We start from the raw sequence: 13,227 nt of genomic DNA, 5'->3' as shown, positions 1-13,227 counted from the left end.
AAAGGCCACAAAAAGTCCCAGTTTAGGAGCCTCCGCCCCCTGAACCATTTCACACAAACCACACATTGCTTGATTGTGGAACCACCAATGGATAATCATGAAATACCTCCAATACCACCAGGTACAATCTTCTTATTGATGACTTCATATCATCCCCTTCATAGCCAAAATCTATGAAGGATGATTTAATATGTATAGCATATACGATTGTAGGTCCTAGCCCCCCACCTACGAGTGACTACCAACCATGGGATATAGCACGGCTCCAAGCCTTCTTGTCCTCAAAAATCCATGTCCCAATAAGTTCTCTTTTGAATGGTCACACACAATTATGGAGAGACTTATCAGATTGGATGAATGATAATGGTAATTTAAGAGCCCATGTGTAAGAGCCAAATAAGCTTAAACCATTTCCAATGGGACAAAATCCATTTGAGCCTAAGACAAAACATGAATATCCAAAAGTTCCCATGAACAAACTGGGACAATACTTTGAGAGTGATAATATGAATTCCATATTACCTATCATGTATAATGAGAAGCAAGTCACAACAATCTTGGATGGTGGTGCTAGTGTCAGCATAATCACCAATAACTGCTGCTGGGAGACTTGGGGAAGCCCACCACTCGTAGACACTAGTCTCATGGTCAAATTGGCTGACGGTTGTAATGAGAATTATCCTTGTTTATTGGGAATTATATTTCTTATTTTATATCGGAGACGCCTGTGTTGCCGTGCATGTTGGTACGTGTAATTTGATTTTATGATTGCTTATATCTCATTGACGACGTTGGGATTAATTGATATGTTCAATTAATTGTTTAACTAACGTGGATTGTGTCCATGAGTATAGGTACTGAGATGTGCGAGGGTACCAATTGAGGTGTCACACTATTTGAGGGTACCGATTTAGGTGTCGTATGGATGGTGGATTGAGTGGTGGCGTGAAGATGGAGATCATTTGTTAATCATATATTAGAATTGCATTAATATTTTATAGCCTTTCATGTTGCTAGGTTATTTTATGTCATCGATAGCCTTTCATGTGGCTATGTTATTTTGTGTGCGTGTGTCGCACATAAGGGATCTTGTCTATATCATATTATTTTGTATTATTATTTGTGGTTTGATGATGAGTGCGAGGGTCACCAATTTAGGTGTCGCACGAGTTTTATTGTTGTAGTTCATGTTCACCCGATGGGTATACTTGCAAATGTGAAGATCAAGACCTTTGGTATCACGTTTAGCCATACATTTGTGGTAATGAGCTTTCAAAGAAAAGGGTCATACACAATGATCCTTGGAAGACCGTACATGAGAGAAGCTTCATTAGTGCATGCTTGGGAAACCAATCCCATCTACATCAAAAAAGGAGGTCAAACATTAAAAGTGGACCTCAATTCTCAAAAAACACACCCTATGGGTCAAGAAATACTGGCAGATGAGTCTGCACCACTACGAGAACCATTTCAATTGACATGTGTAGAGCATGCAACCAAAACAACTAACACCACAACCACCATCAGACTCTGCCGATCGTGCAACCAATTACTAGATGGTAAAAATTTAGGATCTAGAATATGAGCCACTTCTAGAGCCTGAAGACTTAGAGGATTAGATTCACGTTTTGGCAACCATGGACACACTTCCGCAAAAGTTGGAGACACGATTTGCACAATTGGACGGAATTAAAATACCATCCCTAAACATGCTAAGTGCAGCATCCATCTTAGGATCTACATATGATTTTAAGCTAGGGATAGTAAGTGAAACTTAAGAAGAAGGTTCCTTATCTGAAGAACCATATTCCATATTGTCCACAAGTTCTCATTTGGCAAGGAAAAGAAAGTCATGCAAAAGCCAAGGAAATATGTCTTTCCTATGGAAACCATCCCATAAAACTTATACCCGCCAATGGAAAGCTAATCTAAACAAGATTACCATACCAGCCAAGACAAAGGCCATGAAAGAAGAAGAAAATCTTCTAGAACAGAACATGCTAAACTATGTCGCTTTGCTCGACGTAAGCTTAACAAAGTTAACGCCGCTAAGGCAGAAAAGGAAGCTAAACTTAAAGCACTTTTCGATTCTCATATAGAAGATTTAAGACAAGTTCCTAAGTATTTGACGTCCTACAATATTGGGGACATGTTAATATGCAGTGAGAGAAAGCTCAAGAGCACCTAGCATAGAGCCTCATACATCTTATGATGGTCCTGCTGAGGTTAAAGTGATAAATCTTACTGACCCAGGGAAGAACCAAAGCCAATATTCGTTTGCAAAAGATCTAACCCTAGTCATGAAGAAGAATTGGTATCCTTACTCAAGGAATATCAAGATGTTTTCACTTGAAAATACATATATATGAAGTGAATTCCTCTAGAAGTGGTAAAACACACCATTCCTTTAATAGACGGTGCAAAATCCACTAAACAAAGAGCTTACAACTTAAACCACAAATATGGAAAATGGTCAAAGAGAAGCTAGACAAGCTCATTGATGTAGGATTTTCTTATGAGATAGAACACACAGAATGGGTATCCCTAATAGTAATTGCTCCAAAAAAGAATGGAAAACTCAGAGTATGCGTAAACCTCAAAAAGGTCAACGTCGCCACAGTCCAAGATCATTATCCACTCTCGTATATATAATATGTGTTTGGAGAGAGTAGCTATTGAAGAAGCTTATAGCTTCTTAGATGGTTTCTTAGGATACAACCAAGTGGTGATTGATCTAGTAGATCAACATAAGATAGTGTTTGCTACGGAATGGGGAATCTATGCATATTGTGTCATGCCATTCACCCTAAGGCCCTAGTCACTTTCCAATGCTTCATGAGCATAACTTTCAAGGATCTTCTTCGAAAGAGCTTAGCAACATTTATTGATGATTTGTGTCTGCACTCAAAATGGAAAGAGCTTCTCACTTGTCTAAGACAAGTCTTTGAGAGATGTAGACTGTATCGCATCTCATTAAACCCATTGAAATGTCAATTTTATGTGAAACATGGAATAATTTTAGGACACATTATCTCTAAAACACATGATAATTATTAGAACTTTCAGCCCCCGACAAGTTACAAAGGAGTCCAAACATTCATGAGCCATGTTGGTTATTACAGAAGGTTTATCTTCTTATATGCCGTATTTTCCATTATATTTGATTAGACAGATGAATGCCAATGACATATGAGAAGCTAAAAAAGGCTTTAGCCAATGCACCAATCTTAAGAGCTTCAAATTGGGAACTAACTTTCCATGTGCACATCAATGCATCAGCATTTGCCATTGAATGTGTACTAGCCTAACCAGTGGAACACAACATGGATTTCTATATGAGCTTTTCTAGTCGCGTCAACTTAATGATGCTAAGCAAAATTACACAACAATAGAAAGACAAGGATTAGCTATGGTTTATGCGAGGAAGAAATTCATACATTATTTATTGGCTAACTAGTTCGTTTTCTTTGTTGACCATCAAGCATTGTTATATTTGGTGAACAAACCTTGCACTATAGGACGCATCACTAGATGGTCACTTATTCTTTTGGAATTTGACTTCACAGTCACAGTTAAAAAGGGTTTATTACATATACATGTTGATCATCTTTCAAGAATACCGAATGGAGAACCATCAAGAGGTGTGGAAGATGACCTTCCCGATGCTCCTTTATTTCAAATCGATTTGGACCACCTTTTATATTACTCTTTCTAATAATTAGAGAAATTCTACCAATCATTTTAAAGCTTCTTGAAAAAATATAAAAAATATTTAAAAATTTATTATTGCATGTTAAAGTGTTGCACTATTCTATGAAGTTTTCAATATCTAGAGAACACTTTACTGGTTAAAATGTTGCATTGTAGATTATGAACAACTTCGACATACATCCATAAGCTATGCACACGACAATGTCCCAGCAGCGAGTTGAGCCTCACAAGCACACCTTCATGATCGACATAGGTGATGCGAGGACATGTCACCACTAGGAAGGGGGGTATGTTAACCACTCCGGTTAACATGGCCTTGACCATCCTATTTTTATAGGGTATTCTATCAACTTACGATGCTGACAGTTTATTTTTGCAAAAAAATAACGTCTTTGTATTTTAAAAGACATAACATTTTGTATGACGATAACTATACTTTATGAGTGTGCAACCTTACACTAGGCTTATTATAAAATAGGGGAAGTCTTGGACTTCTTATGTAACTTCTTAGGTTAGTAAAAGACCGCCATGGACTATTTTTAAGTTATAGCCGACCAGGTGTGAACACTAGTCACATGTACATAAGTCAATTTCTCAATAAGAAAATTATAATCATTCCCCTTTGCAATAGATTGTATGAGCTCTCTCTCTCTCTCTCTCTCTCTCTCTCTCTCTCTCTCTCTCTTAGTGATAGAGGCTCTATTCCAGATAGTGATATATTGGCACATGCTATGGGAGCTTCCACTGGATAGATACCCCTGGCTAGCCCTAGAGTCCTCAAGACAGCTGACACTTGAGGGAGATAGAGAGTGCTGGTATGCACGGGTACGCACTTAGGATAAGCCTAGAGCTTAGATATAATTTTTTTGTTTGATTTTTTTTCTTTTTATTTTTCTTGCAATATTGTAGATAGGTAAGTTAGCAAAAGTTACTAGAAAAGACTAGTGAAGTGAAAAAATATACCAAAAAAACACGTAAGAAACTCTTAATTTTTACCAAATTTCATTAATTTATTATTTTTTAAATAGTAGAGATGAAAAATCAAAATGTTCATGTTGCTATTAAGTTTAAAATCATAATCCCTATGCTTAGGAAACCCAACGTGAATGTTTTAGGTCATGAGAAATCATTAAAAATGCCCATAAAAATTTAAATCTATAAGTTGCCTAGTTTTTCATGTCGACTAGTTTTCATGCTCGTGAAAATAATTTTTCATGCTACAAAAAGATTCTCGAGATTCATGCAAGAAATTAGGGATTACATGGGTAAGAATAGGGTGTAATCAGGTAACTTTATCCAAAAACCAAAGTTCTTCATGCTGTACACACAACCAGAGATTTTTTCATCTCGTGAAAACAAGTTTTTCATGTTGTCATATTTTTTATGATCACGGTATGTGAGTTTTTCACGATACAACCATTATGAGTTTTTGACGCCATGAAAAAATAACATGCTTCACGTTAGAGTTTTCATGCTATGAAAAACCAAAGTTTTTCACGTAGTGAAAACCCATAGTTTTCATGTCGTCGAAGTTTTTAATGATACACTCAATTCACAACGTATTAGTTTTTCATGGTACTACTAATACTTCATGCCATGAAAAAATAATGTGTTTCACATCATAGTTTTTCATTCCTTGAAAAACCAAAGATTATGTGAAATATATCATGAAACACATTAGAGTTTTTTACATCAGAGTTCATAGTGTGAAAACCTATAGTTTTCACGTTAGAGTTTTCCACGTCAAAGTTTTTCACACCGTGAAAACCCTGAGTTAAGGTCAAGGAAGGGGGACAAAAGGGCAAGGAGAACTGGGGAGAAGCTTTGGAGAAGTGCAAAGATACTCTCCACAAGCTTAGAAGGGGAAAAGTTGAGACTCAAGAACCCCCCCCCCCCCCCCCCCCCCCTCCCCCCTCCCCTTTCAAAGTGGAATTGGGGAAACAAGGGAAAAAATTGAGACTCAAGACACCCCCCCCAAAGTTGAGTTGGGGAGATGAGGGAATTTTTCTCTCTCAAAAAAGTGGAAGGGCTTCTCTTCTTTTTATTTTTATCTTTTAAGTCTCAAAGTATTGCACAAAGTATTCATAAGAAAACCTCCATATTATACCATTTTTAAAACTTCAAGGTTAAGTGTGCTTGTTTAAGGACACACTTGGGATGGGTGAGACCTCCCAAGAGCTTTTTTCTCTCCACATAGTTTTAAACATCTTAGATTTACTCACAGTTTGGAGTTGTCGAGCAAGAAAAGCTGGTGGGCTACATGGCCCCCATGATTAAGCCTAACTTAGGGATTTCATTATGTATGCAAGTGGACCCTTGAATATATGCATAGAATCTAAGAGAGAAATCAATCTCAAATTCAAACCATGTGCATTCTTAAGCACTTGTGCTTACTTGGTGCCAAGAGGCCATTCCTAGATGAAAACGAAAGCTTATTAGTGACTGTCATGAGATGGTTTTCTAGTTGGGGGATTTTTTTTTGAAAAAATTAGCCCACTTGAGGTTGACTCTAGGGAAGTTGAGAATTGGTTACTAGACATTGTACCACATCAAATAAACTAGCTAGATTGAGAGATGTATATATGGTGATGTGAATGCTTTTGGTGATGTAAATGCTTTTGGAAGACCTCAAACAGATGGATAAATACAAGGCTCTTGCTAGGACATGCTCATAAAATTGGCTCACAATTGAATTAATTTTTGGAATTCTAAACTTTTCTCAAGGATCATGTCACCCACCACATTAACAAAGGCTTTAGATAAGGCATGATTGAGAAGAAGATTAAGGAGGGTATTATAAATCTTATTTGCAAACAAGTGGCTTGTGATAATGTTTCTCACTGGAGGGCCAACCTTCTCCGGGGGAAGGGGCTAACACTGTTCGTAGCCTTCATGCAGTCAAACATAAAGCACGCTCCTCTGGGATTTTTTTTAATAAAAAATAATTGATTTATTCCACATATGCATGCAATTTTTTCCTTCATACGCTCTTCTGTCATTTCATGTTTTATGTTTTATTTTGTTCTTTTTCTTCTAGGCTCATGCACACATGTTGGAGAGTAACTTACACATGGTTTGTTTTTGTAGAAAGATGCTGCCTCCCACTGCACTTTTGAATTAGCGGTTTTTTAGATACAAATAATTACAGCCAGCGACTAGCACTCATAGTGTTTTTCTGCAGCAGTAATAAGTTCCCCCCCCCCCCCCCCTTCTTCCACGTGGTTGGTCTCTTTCTCTGATTTTATCTTGTATGCTTTGTTTTGGTGTTTTTCTTGTATGAAAGAGGCGCATGCCCGCATGTTGCAGAATTTGCCGTGCATGTAATTTCTTTTTCGTTCAACTGATGCATTTTTGGCTATTAACTTCTTTCTTAAAAAAGTCTAGACAATTCAAAAAATCTATATATAAATTGCTATTAATTCCTAGCTACATATCAACAAAATGTTTGGTATAAGGCCCCCCAACGTTTTTTAACAGTGAATAAGGCTCCCTAGCATTTTTTGATGCATTCATATGTATGCTCGTCTTTATGTTGTTCATTTATTAGCAATAAACAAGGCTCCCCAACGTCTTCTTTGCATATAACACTGTTGAGATTATTGCTTCGAATGTAGTATTTGAAATAATAGATTATTTAAAAATAATATTTTTCCACATTGCAAGATCGACATACTCTGATAAGAAAGGCAAAAAGCCAATAACAACTGACAAAAATGCCGACTCCGAATCATCGGTTCACAAAATACCCAAATTCCCCTCTGAGATAAAAAACAAGACTATTTGAGGTGTCTGTCACTATAGGTATCAGGAATGGAGTGCTTAAAAGGTCTATTTGCATTAGAGAAAGGGGGCACATTGAATCACTTGCACTTTCAAATGGTTGCTAGTTTAATGACACCATCGTTGATTAGCATAGGAAAAACCATAAAGAGATACCTGGGTTGGGATTTGTTTAAGCCGGAAGGTGCCTTGGTGATGTGCAGAGGCCTTAGACAGATTAAGATGAACACATTAGAAGGAATGATAGGCTATTGTATGAAGGATTTGCACAAACCACACTTTAAATTTTTCTCGCACAATATTTCGGGTGAAGAGATAACACGAGGTAGGCAGCTGTATGCTTTATACGAACAAGCAGACTTAAAAAATAAAGTTTGCCTCTCACCTGTAAACTTGTTTGAGAGAGCCTATGTATATATGGACAACTACGTAGCTAATAAGCTAGGAGCCTCATTGCAAACCACTCTTCTGAAGATGGTGAGTACGACGGGTAAGCACTACCTGGCTGCTTCATGGATCATTCCCAAAATTGGTTCGGGCATGAGCAGACAAAGATCAGCCACAGTTTGGAAAGTAATGAAACTCCCTCACCTAACCCAGTGTATCGATATCGAAGAAATATTCTTCTCCGAAGAACCTGCTCGAAGATATTTTAGCCAATTGAATCTAGCACCTCGAGCTCAACATGAAGATGACGACAGTGACATGTGAACATCAATGACCTGGGAACTCGTAGCAACCCGATTGTCATTGATTGACGATGTGCCAGAACAGTCACAACAGAGTTACATCCTTGTGGGAAAGAACCAAAAACTTCAAAAGATCTATTGTGAAAGGGAATAGTTTTGTTCCTTTGTCTCCTGAAGTATGTAAATATGTAGGCCTCAATGAGGAGGATGGTTGCTTCCTCTAGTTTTTTCAAAAATTTCCTCTTACGCTGTGAAATCCAGAGTGTTCCACTTGTAATTAGGCTGTTTCCCTTTATGTAAATACAACGCAGCTTGCTTTCCTCTCTTACCTCTTCTATTCCGATCGATTATGCCAACATTATGCCAACTAACAGTTTTCTCAATAATATTCTTGAATTATACGCTCAATAATATTCTTGAATTTTATATTTTTAAACCTTTGAAATGAAACTTCCGTTTGCTGTGTTACTAACCTTCTCTACAGATATGCACCAACAAAAAAAATTTAATTAATATACCGTTTCTTTTAAAAGAAAGGGTATTTTACCAATAGTAGAAAAAGTTGATGTAGAGGACAATTTTGTAACACCAAAGGTGTGGAATTTTGGTGGCCTTTGGGAGGCTAACACGTGTCAAGGTGTGCAAAATGCGATGATACCACTGAAATCCACCACCACTCAAAGCTCTCTCTCTCTCTCTCTCTCTCTCTCTACCTACATTTTCATTTTCCTCCAGACCTTTCGTACCCACCAGTGCTGTTGTCTCACCTCTTTGCTCTTGAGGGTTTCGCACGTATTTCTGAAACCCTAGCAGGAAATGTCGCCCGCTAAAACTGATCCGGGAGCCAAAGATGGGATTGTGGCCAAGGCCGCGGGCCTTGTGGTGTTGGGCGGCGTCGCTTGGAGCGTCTACAAGTCCGTAGGGCCCCTCATCCTCAAATCCAAAGGCAAGGCCCAGGAGCGCTACGAAATCATCAAAGGGGACACGCTTTTCTCTATCGCTCAGAGAAATGGGGTACGCTCTAATCCTCTAATGTCAGTTTCCAACACATGGGTTTTCTGCTGCAGAGCTCGTTTCTGACAGGTTATGCGATATTTCCTCATACTTTGATCATGGGTTTATGCAAATTTTCTTCAGATTTTGAACATGGGTTGTCTTTAGCAAAGCTCATTGTTTTTGGGTTGGTGTGATTTCCCCCTACATTTTGATCATGGAGTTTCTTCTACATAGCTCATTTTTTTATGAGTCATAGCTCTCTCTGTTATGCTTTTAAAACTACCCACATTTTTGTACAGAGCTGAGTATTGATGAGTTTGTGTGATCTTAGTATCAAAACCTCCCATTTGATATGTGGGTTTTCTTTAATGAGTTGATTGTAATGGATCCTCTTACAAAAGCACATGCATTAGGTGGAGTGGGCTTAAACTCCTTATTAATGATTTTGCATATGATCAAAGCTTGTAGAAATTCATTCAAAACTTCTCATGTGGTTTATAAGTTCTTCGAAAATGGCGTTGCTTTTAGTGGGATTATGCAGAGTAATGCAGTCCAACTGTTCTCGATGAATATGCCTTTCTTCAAGTAGGGTAAGCGTGATCAATACAGTTGTATTCTGAGTTTCAACATCTGTTTTTTTCTTATGGGCACATTTTTGCAGTTTTTAGTCTGTGTGTGAAATACATGAAAAATCACTCACTTGCGACGTGGATTATTTTGCTCTCCTTTTCTCTTAATGAGAAGCTATGTTTAAAACCTATTATTTGGTGAATGGGTTTGTTTTGAACAGAGCTAACTAAATGGGTGCTTGTGTGTGTGAAGGCGGGTTTGGGGGGAGGTTTCATATTTATGGGTTTGCGTGAGTTAAGTTTTTTTTTTGAAAATGCTTTTGTATGATTTAACTCCTTGGTTTCTTGTGGACTAAGTTTGATGAAAACAGTAGGTTTTTGTTTCAGAGGGTCACCAAAAATTTGGTGCATCACCAAAATAACGTGTCTTTACTTTTCTTGTTTTTCTGCTAACTATAGGTTTCAGTGGAGGCTTTGAAAGCTGCAAATGGGTATTATGGAGATAACATATATGCTGGTGATACGATTATTATACCCAAATGAATTGAGCTGATCAAGCTTAATGCATCTCATATGACTTTTTGCATCAATGTAAATTTGCCTTGTGCTAATTTTGTTCGAGCATTGGGGTCTTGTGATTGACTGCATACCTTGTACATTTGGAGAATTCACTTGAGGAAGTGCATGTGGTGGCCAGAGAACTCAAAATTTAGAACTAGATTTTACCAGAAGTTTGTGCATTAGAAATATGTTATTCCTTTCTGGATTGCCTTACTCTTGCATTGTTTGATTGGAGGAACAAGAGGGTTACTTCTTGGGTGTGGTTGAACTGATGTATCTCCCATTATGTTTGATTGGTGAAACAATGCTGCCATTTAGCAACACCATACACTGTCGAGAGTTGTCAAATTCACAGACTTTCCTCATACAAGGTGGACTTGCCATTGTGATGGTCCTATCCTATGCAGCAGGTGTGTGTGTGTGTGTGAGAGAGAGAGAGAGAGAGAGAGAGAGAGAGAGAGAGGCCTTGTTTGAAACTTGTCTCTACAAGTTCTCTGCACCAGTTCGCGACTAGCAGCATTTTCAGTCTTTCTGTATCATTCATCTTAATGATGTGGATGCTGTATCTCCAATGCACTTTGTGGGAGAGTACATGAACCCATCAAGTGCTTTTGTAGTTCAGAATCGGTCTGCTGTAAATAATTAACTCATGCACATATTCTTTTGTGTTTTTGTTTCTATGGCTATAGAAGATTGTATGGGGAATGTGTAGTGTGTTTCAAGAGCTTTTGTTTGAAATGACAGTTTCAAATTTTTGTCCCATGTAATGCTCTTTTTATTGTACTCATTTTATGTCCCCCCCCCCCCCCCCCCCCCCCCCCCCCCCCCCCCCCCCCCCCCCCCGCGCGGCGGCCGCACAAAAAAAAAAAAACAACAACAAACCAAGTGAGCCCTACATGGGGTGGGTACTTACATGCATCCCACATTTGTTTTTGCTGAGCTCAATATTGATGATTTTTTTTCCTGGGAAAACGATCCTAATAGTAGTTACTGAAAACGTCAAAGATGGCAAAGTCCCAGTCCCGTAGAACAGAGAAAACAGGGAGCGAGGTTCTGTTCCTCTCTGGTTGGCCACTCCCAAAGGAAGGCTACCTCATACAATAGTGGGGATGGGGGTTGCCACTTCAGAGGCCAAAGAAGCAAAACATACAAGGCCTCCAGATCTGAAGAAGATCCGTGACAATGCGCAAGATCTGGGGGGTTTCTCCAGGGATCTCCGGGGGAAGGGCTCTCACTGGGGAGGCAATGATAGTAATTGACACCACGGGGTCTGAAAAGTGGTGAATCAAACGATGCACCGAGCCAGAAGAAGGTGTCTCAGTAGCAGGGGCAGCAGAGGGACGGCAAGAAAGCTCAGGAGAGGCGAGGGGGGTAGGATGAGGCGAGGGGGAGAAGGGAGGCGTCGGCAGCAGTCGGCGGCCGGAAGGGGAGCATCCGGAGGAAACTCAGAGGGTGGGGAGAGGGGAGCAGGGGACACAGGGAAGCTGAGGAGGAGGAGGGGGAGGGGGAGCAGGAGGGACCAGAGGAAAAGTCTACTGCTGAGGAAGTGGATCCCCCGGGGGAGGAGAGGCTTCCGGCCTGGGGTCGTGCCTGGGAACCTGCATCCAGAAGGGGGTGGGGCCCTTTCTCCAATGGGATCCGGCTGAAATAAATGCTTGAAACGGACCTCTGCGCGAACCGTAGGCTCCTGGGGCCCCTCTGGAATATGAGCATGGTGAAGCTGTTCTGCATGCGGTGGCCGGTGCTGCCTACGGCCGACGGTCTGCCACTCTCCATCGCTGGTGGCAGCAGTAGAGGGGTTTTGAGGATGCTCTGGGATCCGCTCCTTTGTTGGGAGGAGAAGGGACACCGCTGGGAGGGGGAGCAACTGTAGCCAGGTCTATGAGACTGCCTTTTGGGGCAGGCATGCACAACTGTCCCATCTGGCGACAGATGAAACATTGGCCCGGAAGACCAGAATACTCGACCCTCTGAAGAATGGGGTCCCTGTGGAGGCTCCGTAGAGAAGGCATGAGGATCTGACTCCGGTGAGGCAATGCAGATGCAGAACGAGGGAATCCCAGCCATCCGCGCAAGCATCGAGGCAGCTGTCGCAAGGGATCCCTTCACTCTGCCAATCACCTTGCCAATCACTGAGAGTAGGGGGAGGTACTCCTCTCTGAGACTTGGAAAACAGACTGTGACGAGGAAGTCCGCTACTCTTGCCAGGGGGTTGGACGCTGCCTTGAAGCCATGGTGCTACCGTACGAAAAATGCGTGGGCTGTGCGCAACGCCGTGGGGCTCAATTGTAAGACATGGTCCGCAGCCGCTGAGTTGTCGAGTTCAACTTGATAGTAGCTGTGACCTAGAATGTGAATTTCCGAGATCTTTTTGAGTGTGCCAATGAGGCTGGCTTGGAACAGGTCCCGAAGCTGGATGCGGGCATGGTGGCTACACACAATCTTGCACATGAAGGTGGAAGCCTCCAAAGAGGTGACAGTCCAAGCGAGAAGCAGGAAATCCTCTTCTGAAAATGAGGAGCTCGGCAGGGCAGTCTTGGTTGGGGATGACAGAGCGGCTGCCATATAATCCTCTTGGGGGAGAAGGCGACGACAAGTTGGCAGAGGAAAGACTGCTGCAACCTGATGGCCTGGGAGGCGAAAGAGAGCAGAGGCTAAAGGGGGGGGGGTGGTGAAAATGGGCTGGAGGGAGGGAGACATATAAGCATTATCAAAGTGCATGTCTGTTAGAGTGCATACTATGTCAAAGAGAAGTTTGGGGTGGTCCTTGCTTCTTTCCTTGCCTACATGAGAGGATGTAATCTTCAGATATTAAGCTCAAATATGACTATCTTGAAGTCATCGTGACAAGCCTACATGCAGTCGTAAAAGAACACTTTCAAACAACAAACATGTTGAAATATATTCCATCTATCCTTCAC

At 40.7% G+C, this 13,227-nt stretch overlaps 1 protein-coding gene across 1 annotated transcript; it reads left to right on the top strand.

The window, feature by feature from the left end:
* Window positions 1–8,305: 8,305 nt before the first annotated feature.
* On the top strand, window positions 8,306–10,519 carry LOC147615380 (uncharacterized). The gene is made up of 2 exons (XM_086779470.1): window positions 8,306–9,194; window positions 10,205–10,519. Exons 1-2 carry the CDS (start codon window positions 8,997–8,999, stop codon window positions 10,286–10,288), a joined length of 282 nt encoding a protein of 93 aa, XP_086635596.1. The 5' UTR covers window positions 8,306–8,996; the 3' UTR covers window positions 10,289–10,519.
* Window positions 10,520–13,227: the final 2,708 nt, after the last annotated feature.

The sequence above is a fragment of the Cibotium barometz genome, chromosome 40, assembly GCF_041138505.1.
Source record: "Cibotium barometz isolate CiBa-2024 chromosome 40, ASM4113850v1, whole genome shotgun sequence".
Taxonomy (NCBI): Eukaryota; Viridiplantae; Streptophyta; class Polypodiopsida; order Cyatheales; family Cibotiaceae; genus Cibotium; species Cibotium barometz.
Note: the sequence above shows the minus strand (reverse complement) of the source record. Positions and strands in the feature narration are given on the sequence as shown.